This window comes from Eucyclogobius newberryi, unplaced genomic scaffold (assembly GCF_026437365.1).
Source record: "Eucyclogobius newberryi isolate DKJ021-1_F unplaced genomic scaffold, fEucNew1.0.hap1 SCAF_5, whole genome shotgun sequence".
NCBI classification, from domain to species: domain Eukaryota; kingdom Metazoa; phylum Chordata; class Actinopteri; order Gobiiformes; family Gobiidae; genus Eucyclogobius; species Eucyclogobius newberryi.
In genome coordinates this window covers 11177732-11193622 of record NW_027316167.1, presented here as the reverse complement: position 1 = coordinate 11193622, position 15891 = coordinate 11177732, and the positions used below count along the sequence as shown (strand labels likewise).

At 38.0% G+C, this 15891-nt stretch overlaps 1 protein-coding gene across 2 annotated transcripts in view; it reads left to right on the top strand.

Moving 5' to 3' along the window:
• slc12a1 (solute carrier family 12 member 1) overlaps positions 1-15891 on the top strand; it is a 32744-nt gene that overhangs the window by 6817 nt on the left and 10036 nt on the right. For both annotated transcript variants that reach the window (XM_072464812.1, XM_072464811.1), the window contains exons 6-21: positions 269-379; positions 2046-2157; positions 2249-2376; positions 2845-2929; positions 3009-3172; positions 3787-3894; positions 4124-4247; positions 4330-4431; positions 5643-5798; positions 5876-5975; positions 6629-6740; positions 7351-7491; positions 9942-10048; positions 10694-10776; positions 13088-13213; positions 15716-15844. In XM_072464812.1, the coding sequence (XP_072320913.1) occupies positions 269-379; positions 2046-2157; positions 2249-2376; positions 2845-2929; positions 3009-3172; positions 3787-3894; positions 4124-4247; positions 4330-4431; positions 5643-5798; positions 5876-5975; positions 6629-6740; positions 7351-7491; positions 9942-10048; positions 10694-10776; positions 13088-13213; positions 15716-15844 (1888 nt within the window). The remainder of the gene's footprint in view (positions 1-268; positions 380-2045; positions 2158-2248; positions 2377-2844; positions 2930-3008; positions 3173-3786; positions 3895-4123; positions 4248-4329; positions 4432-5642; positions 5799-5875; positions 5976-6628; positions 6741-7350; positions 7492-9941; positions 10049-10693; positions 10777-13087; positions 13214-15715; positions 15845-15891) is intronic.

The window sequence follows — 15891 nt, the reverse complement described above, 5'->3', positions numbered from 1 at the left end:
TTTGTAATTATTGTCATTTAAAGTTGCAGTTTTAACAGATTGTAGGCTTTACATTTTGGTATACACAAGCTTTTTATAGGGTATTAATGTGGCTTCTGATACCTATAGACACATTATTTTGGCCTGTTAGTCTTGTTGTGAATGTGCTTCTACATAAATAACATTTAAATTGACTGAAGATTTATCAAGGCTTGATTTAATGATGTATCAAGTCCCACATTTGGTTTTAGAAGTAACATTACTAATTATCCCCTGACATTTTATCCAGGAAAACAACGCCATTATGGTGGACCCCATAAACGACATCCGGATCGTTGGCTGCATCACTGTGGTTCTGCTGCTGGGGATCTCACTGGCCGGGATGGAATGGGAGGCCAAGGTGAGACTTTGACCCGTTTTAATGGACTTTCAGAGTGCAGTGGTGCAAGAGAGGCTAGTGCAGCTAGAGGAGAAAGAGGTCTCAAAAAACTTGATATTACAGTCTGCAATCTGGAATAAAAACAAACAAAAGCTGATAATCTTGGAGGCAAGGGTATTAAGTAATATTTCTGCTCTTTTTTGGTTAATTTTACAGCCCATTCACATTTTCTGCAGTGCTTGCACATTGACCAAGACATTTTTATGTCCATTTCGGCATATTTTTGATTGATTGTCTTAATGTACTTAAAGTAGAATCTACTACTCAAGTAAGATAAACTGTAAAAGTATCCGTTTTATACTTTGAAGCTTATGTAATCAGAAAGACAAAAGACAAATTCAAAGGAGCGGTGCAAGAAATATAAATGTTCAAATCTTTGAATATAGTCCACATAAAGCTTTTGCCACTTGCAGATTTACTCACAGTAATCTAAACTTTAACTCAAGTAAGAGACAGTTCCTTCAAACTTAATATGACTCAAGGAGGAGTAAAAAGTAAGGTATCCAAAACTACTCCGAGAAGTACAATTCCTTCAAAAAGTGACTCAAATAACTGTAACTGAGTAAATGTAACTGCGTCCTACCCACCTCTGGTCATAATAATTGTGATGTTTTACCAGTTTTAGCTTAGCACTGAAAGAAAAGCAACAATATTTTGGTTTAGTTTTATCTTTTAGCTTTGAGAAATGGATTTGACAAAGATTGAACCATTCCAAAGTGTTTTCCATCTGATGTAAAGATCCGCACGGGAACCAACTCTTGAAAATGTAGTTTTTCGAGCATTTTAAAGTAATTCTCTCCATGAAATCATATATTTGTTTTGCCCAAAAGAAACGTCCATCTTGCATTTATTCTCGCTCAAAAACACCTTGAAAAACATCCATTCTTACTTTCCGTTCCAGGCGAAAGTATTTCCATCGAGAAGGACAAGTAGAAAAGTTGCAAAAGGGCACGCATAACTTTTGCCGGAATAATCATTGAAATTCAACGGAAGCGACCCATTTCTCTTGCTGGTATCTATTGTCGTTTTTATGAGCGTCTGTCGGGATTTTCTCGAGAGTGCTTGCACATTGACCAAGACATTTTTAGGTCCATTTCGGCATATTTTTGATTGATTGTCTTAATGTATTCTAAATAATGTCATTGGCACATTCAAATTAGGACTGTTGGCATTGCAATTGTTCATTCAAAGCTAAAAGAGTAAAGTTCAAAAGTCCTTATAGCAGGAAACTGAAACTCCTGCATATGTTAGAAGAACCAGTACCATGCAGGTTCAATAAACTCCTCAATAGATACAGTACGTTTTCACATCTCTCAAGACTTAAGTTTAAATTTGCAAAAGATCTGAGGGATTCACAGTAAAAAATAAAAAAAAAGTTTGTTGACGTGTCAATTGTGAATACTTTTCTCACTGTGAAATCATAGGAATCATTTTATGCTTTATATTTTTTGCAAAACCTAAATTTCCGTATTTTAACCTAGTGTATTGTTAGAAAAAAAAATGTATTATTCTACCAGATTCAGTATTTGGCTAAATTAGACGGAATGATAAAGGTAAAAATAGAAAGGATTATTCATTGTGTCCTTAGTACAAATAACATACCTTAACGTTTTCCTCTTCCCAACAGGCCCAAATCGTCCTCCTTGTCATCTTGTTGGTGGCCATTGTCAACGTATTTGTGGGAACTTTCATCCCTGCAACTGACTACAAGAAAGCTGAAGGATTCTTCAACTATAATTGTGAGAATGTATTTCTTCAACTGTAAAATTCTGTGGTGAAATTAAAATGTAAATGTTATCTCCGAGCTCTAATTCTGGTCCCGTTTTGCAGCAAAGATATTCATGGAAAATTTTGCACCGGATTTTCGAGGAATTGAGAATTTCTTCACCGTCTTCTCCATCTTTTTCCCTGCTGCCACTGGAATTCTCGCTGGAGCAAACATTTCTGGAGATTTGAGAGTAAGTTATGCCATTTCACTGAAACATATCATCTGCACACATCTGACCCCGTCTTCTCTGTCCCCTCATCTTACTTCAACCAACTCACTGCATCCATAAACTCTTCTTTGGTTTAACTCTGAACCAATAACTGATCTAAACTCTTCTCTCTACACTAAACCTTTATGACTTTATTTCCAAAACATTTTACAAGCACGATCCAGGGCTAAATGACAAACGTTTTGGTAATCAATTAATCTGGCAACTTATCGTTTCAATTAACCAAATAGTTGTTTATATCGTGAAAAGACAGTGATTTTGAGATTTTTACCAAGTTTTACCGTCTCGTCCATCTATTGTTTTGGGGCATTTACTGCTTCGTCCGAGCCATAAAATGTATTCCCTCTGCGCATGACATATGGACACATTATGAAGCCCAAGTATAGTTCAGAAAACGATGATTCAATTTGCATATTATTTTGTTTTCAGGATCCTCAAGCTGCTATCCCTAAAGGTACTCTGTTGGCCATTTTAATCACCGGTGTGACTTATCTGGGAGTCGCTCTGGTCGTCTGTAAGTTCCCTTATACCTAATAAAACATACACTAGTGCTAAATATGTACAGTTTTTCTAACATAATCTTGTGTCTGTAGCGGCCACAGTGGTGCGAGATGCGACTGGAAACCTTTTTGATAACATTACTGCCGGGTCCATGGATTGTGCTGCCTCCAGTGCAGTCACTGCCTGTGAGCTGGGCTACAACTTCACCTCCTGTGCCGAAACGCCCTGCAAATATGGACTCATGAACAACTTCCAGGTAACTGTTGTATAGTGTCTGTTTTTTAGTTTGTATTTGTTCTGCCAATGTTATTACCGACCTATTACATGCAATGGCTGAATGTCCATCTTTAAAGACACTTATATGCAGTAATATTAAATGATGCTCTCACGGGTTTCAGGCTAATGAGTCTTTTATACCTTTTCCCAATTCAAAATATATTGTATTTTTATTTGAATTGCTTAATTGCGATAACAGCAGAGGACCATTACCAAACCTTGAAACACCATGAATAATTATAATCTCTCTGGTCCTGGTTTGGTCCTAGTTTGAGTCCATTTTAATACAGATATAGACTTGATTTTGTATTATTCTATATCTATCCTGGTCTAGTCCAATTTATTTCTAGGTTTAGACACCACATATTCCCAATTTTAATGTATACCTGCTTGGTCATGTTCTAGTCCTGGTTTCGGCCTGGTCTGGTCCAGATTTAGTTTGAGTTCCAGTGTAAATACACCCTTAGCATCACTAGCTATGTTAATTGCAATTTATCAAGCATGCTTTAGGATTATTCATTATTCTAATCTATTCTGTTATTAATGCATTGCAGAAATGTGTATATTAACTGTCTATATCTGTCTGTGATCCAGGTGATGACCATGGTTTCTGGATTCGGCCCTCTGATTATCGCTGGGACATTTTCTGCTACACTTTCCTCTGCACTGGCCTCTCTCGTCAGCGCCCCCAAAGTCTTCCAGGTCAGTACGGTTACTACACTACATCTTCTAATATTATCACTTCATCTGTGTCCATAGATACAAGGTAAACATTTCCAAATCAGATAGTTATTTTACTAATGACTGTTGTAATATGGATTTATTCTAAATTACAAAAACACTGTGTAGGATGGCAATGATTGTAGTTCCTTTTTAAGCCAGCTATATACAGTTTCTACACCTTTTCTAATTGAACTCATATGTTTTATAGGCTCTGTGCAAAGACAACATCTACAAAATACTGCACTTTTTCGCCAAAGGACATGGGAAGAACGACGAGCCGATCCGCGGATACGTCCTCACCTTCATCATCTCCGTGGGCTTTATTCTCATTGGTCAGTTCAACTCCACTGTCATGTTTGGCATTTCTAGCTTCCAGAGACGTACACTAATTACAAAAGGCTTTTATGCACACAGGAAATCTGAACATCATCGCGCCGATCATCTCCAACTTCTTCTTGGCTTCGTACGCGCTCATTAACTTCTCCTGCTTCCACGCATCCTGGGCCAAATCACCGGGTAAGTCGATATTTACCGTACACTGACCTGGTTTGTGCAATACAGTATTCCATTATCACTAGCTGTCCCATTCAAATAAAAATAAAATAAATAAAATAAATAAAATAAATAAAATAAATAAAATAAATAAAATAAATAAAATAAATAAAATAAATAAAATAAATAAAATAAATAAAATAAATAAAATAATCTACCGTTCAATGACAACAATGACAGATTTCAAGGTTCAAAAGGACTGTTGTGAAGCATTTAAACTTATCTTATCAATCTCCAGTGCAAATCATAGATTTACACTGTGATAAGCTTTATTGAAGAGCCAGAGAGTGACATTATATGGACACAGTAGCTCAATAAATTATGATTATAAAAATAAACATCCAAGTAAAATACATAGTCCTCCCATGATGGGCCCACGACCTCGGAATCAATAAAAGCTGAGATGGAGTCTGAGGAACCAGACTCTTCAGGTTTGACAGGAACAAGAGGTTTGGATTAGTAAAGAATCTTGACTGGAATTCAGCTCACCAGTAATCCATCTCCCATTCATGAGCCTGAACTTTTGCAGGGGCAGTGGGAGACAAAGTGACCAGCTCCACCTTGACCACAGTACAGTGCTTTGTGGGTCCAAACGGCATGAGTTAGGTCCTCCATGAAAGAGATCAGCAGCTAGTGGCAGTAGTTCCGTACCATTGGATACTGTTGGAGCTTCATGTTGGTATAAAACATCCTCAATCATGTTGAAGCCACTCTCAGGAGGAAACGGATTGTGTGCTGGGTCCATCGCTGGCCAGATTGTACAGTAATGGACTACTTTAAACCCAAATGCAACACAAATACGGTTGAAAAGACCTTATTGCAGATCAAGCAACATCAGAAAGCAAAAAGTATGGCAAATTAGCAGAATCAGGATAAAAACATCAGTTAGAAGAAATACTGGAGAGTCTTGTGCAGAAACCATCAAGATCACTCTGGCAATGGGTGAATGTGAAACTGGAGCTTATGTACTGGTGAGGAAATGCCAGCGGGGCCAACAAGATGGCCGTGCATAGGAGTGGCTACAGGTAATTTGGAAACTACTGGAAACTTCTGGAAACAGTTTCTGGAGACTGTGGAATAGGACTGGCTTCAGGAAACCCGAATGTGAACATTGCCTTAGTTGAGTTGTAGATTCTGTGTGTTTTTGGCTCATTTCCCTGTCTTTCCCGTGTCAGGATGGAGACCAGCGTATAAATTCTACAACATGTGGCTGTCTCTGATGGGGGCCATTCTGTGCTGCGGCGTGATGTTCGTCATAAACTGGTGGGCGGCGCTGCTCACCTACGCCATCGAGATCCTGCTCTACATCTATGTCACTGTCAAGAAACCCGGTGAGCTTTAAAACATATATTGTTTTTTCTTCTACTTTCTACTGCTTTCTCACCCATTGCCCCGTCGTTGCCTTTAGATGTAAACTGGGGCTCTTCGACTCAGGCTGTGACTTTCGTGAGTGCTGTGAGTAACGCGCTCTCTCTCTCCGGAGTTGATGATCACGTCAAGAACTTCAGGTGCAAAACGACACCCAAAATCTGGGGAATTTTCTGCAGTGTATTGTATTTTATTGTATTTTCTCTGTGTACTAGTGTCGCCACGATACAAAAATGTCAAACTTGATTTCTATACTAAGGAATTGGCTGTAGACTGTAATTTTCAACACAAAATAATAATACTTTCTTATATTACCATGTGGTCTTATACTATACCTGATAAAGCTCAAGATCATGACGAAAACTGCTCAGAAAAGGTCAAATTTAGTGTGATTTTTTTCTAGTTTCAATTCTAGTTTTAGCATTGATTTGCATCCCAGTTTTGATACCTTTGACAACACTACTCTATAAAAAGTAGTTTATTTAAAGTACAAATGATTCTTCAAGCCAATTCGAAAGAGATTTAAGGGACAGTAACATTTTGGTGTCCTGGCTCAAACGTTTTTATGTAAAAAACAAGAGTACGGTAGTTGTAGCAGCACTGGATCGCCTAGAGGTTAAATCAAACTCTGCGTCATGACAGTGTGACAGTTCTGACGATTTACCAAACGTCTCTCTTCAGTCACTCCGTACAGTTCTGTCCCATGAAGCAATAATGCCTGTACAATTTTGAGTATCACTGCATGCGCGCTATACACATATGTCAATCATTTTGGTTCCTTTGTTCGTCTTAGACCTCAGATATTGGTCCTGACGGCTTCGGTTCGGACCAGACCGGCTCTTCTGGACCTGGCGCACTCCCTCACCAAAACCTACGGCCTGTGCCTCACCTGTGAAGTGTTTGTGGTAAGTATTACTCATGACATAATAACCACTGACAACATGGGCTCTAAGTGTATTAAACAGAGCTTTTTAATCAATAGTATACAGTGTTTTAAGTCAAGTTTTTCACAATTTTAAACAGAACATTTACTTTTGCAATCATCTCACACACGCGGCACTAAAATTTGGTCTTTACACATATTTTGTCCCCAAAGTTGATTTATTCTTTTGGAGTTTGAAATGTGAACTGTGAACTGTTTCATGCGGTCTTCAAAACTCTTGCTCTTTTGGGCGACTTGACGTCTCTATCCATCAAAATTCAAAACTAGGATTGAGAAATAGCAGTTTGTCGCATTAGCCCGGCTGAATGCAGATCTATGCATAAACTTCAGCCCAACACAGCTAGTTCCTATACTCTTTAAATATTGGCCTTTCATTTAAAACTCAATTTGCACATCACACAGATTCAAATTTGTACGGATGTAGAAATGTAAGTGAATATTAAGCAGGGGAAACGTTGGGAGGGTAAGCTGGCTACCTCACACCAGGGTCAAAGCGTGATGTGAATTTTAAAACGCGTGCCGCAATGAGGGACGTCCTTTTTTCCCCCCTCTAACATTGAGTTTGTATATAGGGCCCGAGATCAGAGGCGCTGGAGGAGATGAACGCCAACATAGAGAAGAACCAGATGTACCTGAGGAAGGCCAAAAGAAAGGCTTTTTACACCGCCGTGGTCTGCGAGGACTTCAGAGAGGGAGCGGTCGCCCTGCTGCAGGTTTGTACCTTGTAGAAAATGAATGGAAACACTCTTTCAAGGCACAGGCTTCGGCAAATGTGGCAAACAGTTTGAATATTATTGCGTATTATTGTATTATTGCTCACCAGCATAAGGCAATACTCATGCACTAGTAATAATCACAAGCTTGAAACTTCAATGGATTTAAAGAACTACTGTGAGTCAGGAAGGGCATCTGGCATCAAACCAATGGGTGTCACAGTATTCATATTTTGCCCCTGATTTGCCCAAAAGATTGACATAAAATGTAAAGCAATAATGGTATCCTCAAACGCTCACTCGCCTTGCATTTTTATAACTTTCTTGTACTTATCAAGTGACACTACAGTTAACAATTCAAGGTATTTTTGTAAATCATTCCAAGACCTGAGTAGGAAGATTACGATTGTACGAGCTCTGTGAAGCATCGAGGAACGTTGAAAAAGTAGCTTGGAGGAGTGAAGACGAGAACTACATGAGCTGACGGCACTTAAGCGTTTTCACAGAATTGCTTTGTAAAAATGAGTATGTACTGAGTTGTTTTATGCAAATTGACAATAATATCCAACCAACTACATCATAAAGAATGCAGAGATGAGCAATACACTGAGGTGAGGAAGTGTACTCAAGTAAGAGTCAATTTGCTTGATAATAATATTGCTCAGGTAAACTTTTAAAAGAGTGGTTCAAGAAATTACTAGATTAAGAGTAAAAAAGTACTAAAGAATCTACTACTCAAGTAAGAAAAACTGTGAAAGTAACATCTGTTTTATACTTTGAAGCTTATGTAATCAAAAAGTTCAAAATCTAGTATTTTCACACTAAAGGAGCAGTGTAAGAAATACAAACGTTCAAATCTTTTAATATAGTCCACATAAAGCTTTTGCCACTTGCAGATTTACTCACAGTAATCTAAACTTTAACTCAAATAAGAGACAGTTCCTTCAAACTTAATATGACTCAAGGAAGAGTAAAACGTAAGGTATCCAAAACTACTACTTTCTTCAAAAAGTGACTCAAATAAATGTTAGTGAGTAAATGTAACTGCGTCCTACCCATCTCTGGTCATAATAATTGTGATGTTTTACCAGATTTAGCTTAGCACTGAAAGAAAAGCAAGATTTAGGTTGAAAATAAAAACAATATTTTGGTTTAGTTTTATCTTTTAGGTTTGTGAAATGGATTTGACAAAGCTTGAACCATTCCAAAGGGTTTTCCATCAGATGTAAAGATCCACACGGGAACCAACTCTTGAAAATGTAGTTTTTTGAGCATTTTTAAGTAAATATCTCCATGAAATCATATTGTTTTGCCCAAAATGTTCCACAGTATCGCCATAAACGTCCATCTGACGTTTATTCTCGCTCAAAAACACCTTGAAAAACATCCATTCTTACTTTCCGTTCCAAGCAAAGCAAAAGTATTTCCATCGAGAAGGGCAAGTAGAAAAGTTGCAAAAGTGCACGCATAACTTTTGCGTAACGGAAGCGACCCATTTCTCTTGCTGGTATCTATTGTCGTTTTTATGAGCGTCTGTCGGGATTTCAGGTGTAAAACGACAGAGTTAATGGCCAACAGGAAACAGTTTTATGACCTCGGCAGCGATCACAGCGTGGAGATAAGGCCCAGGCTCATTGTCAGGAGTCGCTTTCTTCAAACAGAGCGCCAGATTAAGAGCTATAATTGATTAACATAGAACTGTAGTTCACTGAGTCCACATGGAGGAGATATGAGCATAACTTCTGATGAAATGGCTGTAATAACATTCTCGTTATAAAACAATAGCAACGTTTTGCTTCTCTATTTAGCAGTAAGAGCAAGTGGAGGCCCAAAAGTAATTGTAGTCACTTGGAGGACGTAAACAATTCACAATTAATTTAAAGTATAATGAATTTGGTGAAACATTTATCCATTTTCTTTCAGTTTCTCTCACAGAGGCTCAGTAGTTTAAGACTTTTTAATCTCTATTTCAGCTTAAGTTTCCATTGCAGCTGCGTAAACGTATGTTACTCTTCCATACTCTAATAAAGATGCACTTATTCTTCATTCATAACTCACTTTTATAAGAAGTAGCACAGACTTCATACGTTTGAATTTTAGATTTGTTTACAACAGATCTCCATTTAGTATTCGACTTTGATTTTCGTCACAATCTTAGACATACGGATCACAGTTTATAAAGTATAAACTTCTACTACTCGCTTATATAAATAATAAATCATTGAAATATGATGTTACGAAGCCGTTTTGAGTTCTGGACATAAAAAAAAAGAGTGGCTTCTATGAGCATGCTTCATTTATTTCATAGGATATTTCATGTAATTTGAAGTGACTTGTGTTATCATAAGTACATATGTCAGTGCACTGACTCCTAACTGACATGTATATTTACCCAACATAAAATAAACTGTTACATCTTTATTTGTTGCTTTTTTCCTTCCCTTCAACAGGCGTCAGGTCTCGGGAGAATGAAGCCGAACACTTTGATGATGGGCTTCAAGATGAACTGGAGGACGGCAGGAGCTGAGGCAGTGCAGAACTATGTGGGATTGTTACAGTAAGTACAAATGTACACAAACACGAGCTGCTCTTATTTCAAAATGTCCCCCTCTTAAATAAGTACAAACATGCTCGTGCTTTGGCCTTGTGTCTTATAATCAGCTGGAGGTTCAATAGGACTATTCAAAACGACCTAAATACAATTTGAACAGTTCACTCAGCCTTGAAGTGTCACACATTATCTGCCATAATTAAATATTTTATATCAAATAATCCAAAATGTAAAAGAACAAAGTTGCATAGTCTAAGTACCATATAAATTAGCCCTTTAAAAATGATAAAGTGGTTCATTTTTTTTATTTCAAAAAGGCATTAAAAAGCATTACGTTTGATTTGCTGAATCTTGCATAAACCCTATTCTTTTGGGTCCATTTTGTACATGAGGCTTTCATGAGAAGATTAAGGCAGCTAGATTATTCTAATGGTAATTGTATGTAATGATCAATTGTGAAATCATATGTATTTATGTATAATGCACTTGTAAATCATGCTGTTATAAAAAGCTGTGACTTCATTGGTGCCAGGTTACAATCAGTACAACAAGTTGCTCATTTGGACCTGCAAACCTTAGACAGTGTCAGGTTTTTACCCCAAAATATATAAAAGCTGAATTTGTATTTATATTTTGTGTCTTGTTTTGCAGCGATGCCTTTGATTTTGAGTACGGGACGGTGGTGCTGAGGATGGATGAAGGATTGGACGTAGGCCACATTGTTGAGGCTGAAGGTGAGATTTGACATTACATACACAGGCTTATTAAGTGTGTTTCATGAGCTCAGGTTCAGCTCAGCAACATTTTAGCCGGGGCTAACTCTCAATTAAAACGGCAAAGATAAGAAAGACACTTTGAGCTCTTCACTGTGTCTGCTGCAGATAAGATAAGATGCTAAAATAGTTATGTTTTAACGTTGTCTCGGTCCAAAAGTTACCTGGCACTGATTAGCCTCCAAATTTACTCACAATGATAATTTATTAGAACATTGTAAGATAAGCATTTTAAGTGTATTCCTTTTGGTGTTGTGTTAAAGGTAATGGAGGACGTCTTAGCTCTAACTCGTTTTAAATACATACTTATTAACTTAGAACTTCTTTTGGGGGCGTTAAGACTTTGTCTGGTTTGGTCCTGGTTTGTTCCTTGTTTGGTACTAGTTTGGTCCTGGTGTAGTCTTAGTTTGGTCCTGGTGTAGTCTTAGTTTGGTCCTGGTTTGGTCCTGGTGTAGTCTTAGTTTGGTCCTGGTGTAGTCTTAGTTTGGTCCTGGTTTGGTCCTGGTGTAGTCTTAGTTTGGTCCTGGTATAGTCTTAGTTTGGTCCTGGTTTGGTCCTGGTGTAGTCTTAGTTTGGTCCTGGTTTGGTCCTGGTGTAGTCTTAGTTTGGTCCTGGTGTAGTCTTAGTTTGGTCCTGGTTTGGTCCTGGTGTAGTCTTAGTTTGGTCCTGGTGTAGTCTTAGTTTGGTCCTGGTATAGTCTTAGTTTGGTCCTGGTTTGGTCCTGGTGTAGTCTTAGTTTGGTCCTGGTATAGTCTTAGTTTGGTCCTGGTTTGGTCCTGGTGTTGTCTTAGTTTGGTCCTGGTGTTGTCTTAGTTTGGTCCTGGTGTAGTCTTAGTTTGGTCCTGGTTTGGTCCTGGTGTAGTCTTAGTTTGGTCCTGGTATAGTCTTAGTTTGGTCCTGGTTTGGTCCTGGTGTTGTCTTAGTTTGGTCCTGGTGTTGTCTTAGTTTGGTCCTGGTGTAGTCTTAGTTTGGTCCTGGTGTAGTCTTAGTTTGGTCCTGGTGTAGTCTTAGTTTGGTCCTGGTGTAGTCTTAGTTTGGTCCTGGTGTAGTCTTAGTTTGGTCCTGGTGTTGTCTTAGTTTGGTCCTGGTGTAGTCTTAGTTTGGTCCTGGTGTAGTCTTAGTTTGGTCCTGGTGTTGTCTTAGTTTGGTCCTGGTGTTGTCTTAGTTTGGTCCTGGTGTAGTCTTAGTTTGGTCCTGGTGTAGTCTTAGTTTGGTCCTGGTGTAGTCTTAGTTTGGTCCTGGTGTAGTCTTAGTTTGGTCCTGGTGTAGTCCTGACATTTGGCATATTTACAGGTTTGATTATTAAAATGGGTGTATTCGCGTGTCGTTTATTGCGTGTCGTGTGTCGTTTATTGTGTATTAATTATTGCGTGTCGTGTATCGTGTATTCTTTATCGCGTGTCGTGTATCGTGTATTGTGTATTGTTTATTGTGTATCGCGTATTGTGTGTTGTGTATTGTGTATCATTTATCGCGTGTCGTGTATCGTTTAGCTCGTGTCGTGGATTGTGTATCGTTTATTGTGTATCGTGTATTGTGTATCGCGTGTCGTGTATTGTTTATCGTGTATCGTGTATCGCGTATCGCGTATCGTTTATTGTGTATCGTATACCGTGTATCATATACCGTGTATCGCATGTCGTGTATCGTTTATTGTGTATCGTATACCGTGTATCATGTATTGTGTATCGTGTATCGTGTATCGTGTATCGTGTATCATGTATCATGTATCCTGCCTGCGATTCCCAGCCCTAGTCCAGATTTAGTTCCGGGTTTAGTCCTCGTTTAGTCCCAGTTTCTGATGTTGTCACAGTGCAACCCAAAGTAAGGAGCTCATTCTGAACTAATTATTGACCTGAGAATCAAAGCACAAAAAATGAACACAAACGTTGACATTGTGTACGTTTTGTGAATAAATCCATGTATGATTTGAACATTTATAGCTTTATAGAACATGAAGCTATCAAGTATTAATAAACATTCCCACTCACACTAGTTTTCACCCCATGTACCACCTAAAAAACACCTAACCCAGGTCTATAACAGGACTATTCCAGGTCTTCAGGAGGACTCCACCCGGTCTAAAACAGGACCACAGCATTGCTACAGTCATAACCAGGAACCTGCCGACGTATGACAATAATGTGGATAAACTACTTTAAAACCTTTAGAACATCACATGCTTAGAATTCACGACGCTGTAGAAAATTCAGCTTTTTGTCTGACTTGACGAAAACATGGATATTATGATGAGTGTTCTTGTGTTCTGCAGATGAGATGTTGAAGGCGGCGAAGGAGCAGCAGGCTCTGGAGAATGAGACGATGCCGAACGGAGGCAAAGCCAAAGGACTCTTCAGGAAGACAAGGAACTCCTCACAACAAGTGCTGACCACCAGAGGTAAAAGTGAAGCAGACACACGAGCTTCTGCAAGGACAACTCCAAAAACAATATAAAGAATAGTAGAAAAAGCTTCAGTTGTAGTCATCTGGACTCAGTTTGAAAAAAATAGACGTTTCGACTCTCATCCAAGAGTCATTGTCAATAAAAGAATTTAGATCGAGAACTCCGATATTAATACTGTTCTGTGGTAAGACCCGCCCATTGGGAGGAGCCTTCCTGAAGTAGAAAGAGTTGTTTGTTTCAACAGAAACTCCCCCTTGTATCTACCGAGCTAGCCTATTCAGAATCTTAATGGGCTATTAGAATCCTCTTTGTCTTTGTGAGACCCGGGCTCAACCGGTACCTGATTAGCATCTGAATGTCCTCTACCTTTCCAGGGGTTCAGAATCCCATTATAAATAACAGGAAGATGAAACCTAAGCCCTCCATTTCTGTTTAAAGAAGGTCTTTCTTTTTTAACAAAAATAGCTTCCTTGACTCCTCTTTCAAACCATCTTTTCTCCCTGCTTAAAACCTTCACCTCACCGTCTTCAAACGAGTGATTAGAGGCTTCAAGATGGAGATGCACGGCACTCTGAGGTCCTGAACTAGTATTTCTTCTGTGCTGATAGAGCCTCTTGTGTAGAGGCTGTTTCGTCTCACCTATGTAACGTTCTTTACAACTTTCTTCACTGCATTGGATCGAATAAACTACATTGCTCTGTTTTTGAGTCGGCAACTTGTCCTTTGGGTGAACCAGTTTTTGTCTTAAAGTGTTTCCTGGTTTAAAATAAACAGGGACTTCGTGTTGTCTAAAAATTCTCTGCAGTTTTTCCGACAGGCCAGACACATAAGGGATTGAAAAGAATACATAAATAATCACACCACTTTACTATTACACCTTAATTAGCCTTAATAAAGCATGAAAGACTTAATTCATAATGAATAAATTGTTAATTAAATTGATTTAGGCCTTGTATTCTTAGTTATAACGCCGGAATCATTTATTAAACTATTTGTTCATTATGAATTAAGTCGTTGTTTGTGCTGTATTAGGGCTATTAAAAGTGTAGTTACCAAAATAGTACTCTATAGTATTAGTATTATGTCTTGATCTGTCTTTTCCATCAAAATGTTTAAGGTAATTGAAAGCAGACATTTTAAATAGATTAAATTCACCACAAAAGCCCAGTAGTTTCACTTGAAGATCACATTGAACGTCTCTGTTATTTTTATGTTTTATCAACTCTTTTTACAGCCTTTTTAAATGTGTCGTTCCTATAAACAATATACGGCTTATTCAAATGTTGCACAGCTTCAAAACGAAATTCCTGATATTACTGACGATGTGATATTTTGCTACATTAATCATTTATTTGAACTTAACTTGGACTGGTGGAGAAAAAAAAAAAAAAAATAGAATAAAATAGAATAGAATAGAATAAAAATTAAATCAAATAAAATAAATAATACACAGCATAACAATAATAAAAAACAGACAATAAAACAAAAACACTAAGCAACAATTAATGCAAAAAGATCAAAACAGTAAATCCATAGAGTGAATGGAACACGTGGCGGACAGAAAATGTTACACAGTGCAACTTTAACTGTAGATTAAACCACGGTCCATTGTGTAAAATATATTAGTATGCGAAATGACGACCACAAAAGAGTATTTGCAATAAAGATAAATTTGATTATAAAACCAGTGAAGTCTGGGTTGATAATAGCCAATTAAAAGTGTATCTTTTCCATTTTGTCACAGAAACTTTTTACTGCCGCACCTTTGCTTTAATCGAGTCATGCATAACCGCTGACGTCTCAATGGTGTCATCCAATATAATGGGGCTTTTGATGCCTTTTCAAAAGCAGGTACTTTACAGGAATACAAAATACTTTCTCTTTACCTCATTTGGCATCACTGCAACAGTATTTAATTTGCAACTCGAATCCTGCAATCTTAAAAACAGCTGATTAGGCTCTCAATGTGTGTTTTTTTTTCCTTTTCTTCAATAACTACAGTAGATATACACTGAAAAAAGCAATGCTAAGGGAAAACTATATTAAAGTTTAAAAGCAAGGACTGTACAGATTCGGTACAGGAACCATAAGCACTTGAAGTTTAAGAAAAAAACATTGCATTTCAGTAAAAGATTTGTGCTAGTTTGAGTCTATTTAGTATTTTGCGTTTCCGCCAAGAGAAAAAGTTAAAATCTGCATATTTCATGATCAAATGTGTTATTGAAGTACAACATATGTATATTTACTGTGTTAAATATACGGCACTTCCACAAATCCACATACTTTTATCTCGTGCTAAACTTGATGAATAGGTTTCACCAGCGAGACCTGTAAATGTGTTTCATACATAAGATAAGACTGCACTGAATAAAATTGTGTCATTTATCTTTTTCGAGTTTGCCCCTGTAACTAGAGAGAATAAAACTGGTGCCAGTGTTTCTCATATGTTTTGGTGCCCGTTTTTCCTGATTGCGCCGGTGTTATCTGCCTCTCCAGTGTCGGTGTGCGGACCTCCTCCTCCGCAGGTCGCCAAGATGAATGAGAAACTCGTAGAGGCCAGCAACCAGTTCAAGAAGAAGCAGCCCAAAGGAACCATCGACTGTTGGTGGCTGTTTGACGACGGCGGTGAGTTCAGGAAACAAAAAACACAAATGAAATCTGTGTTGCGTTAG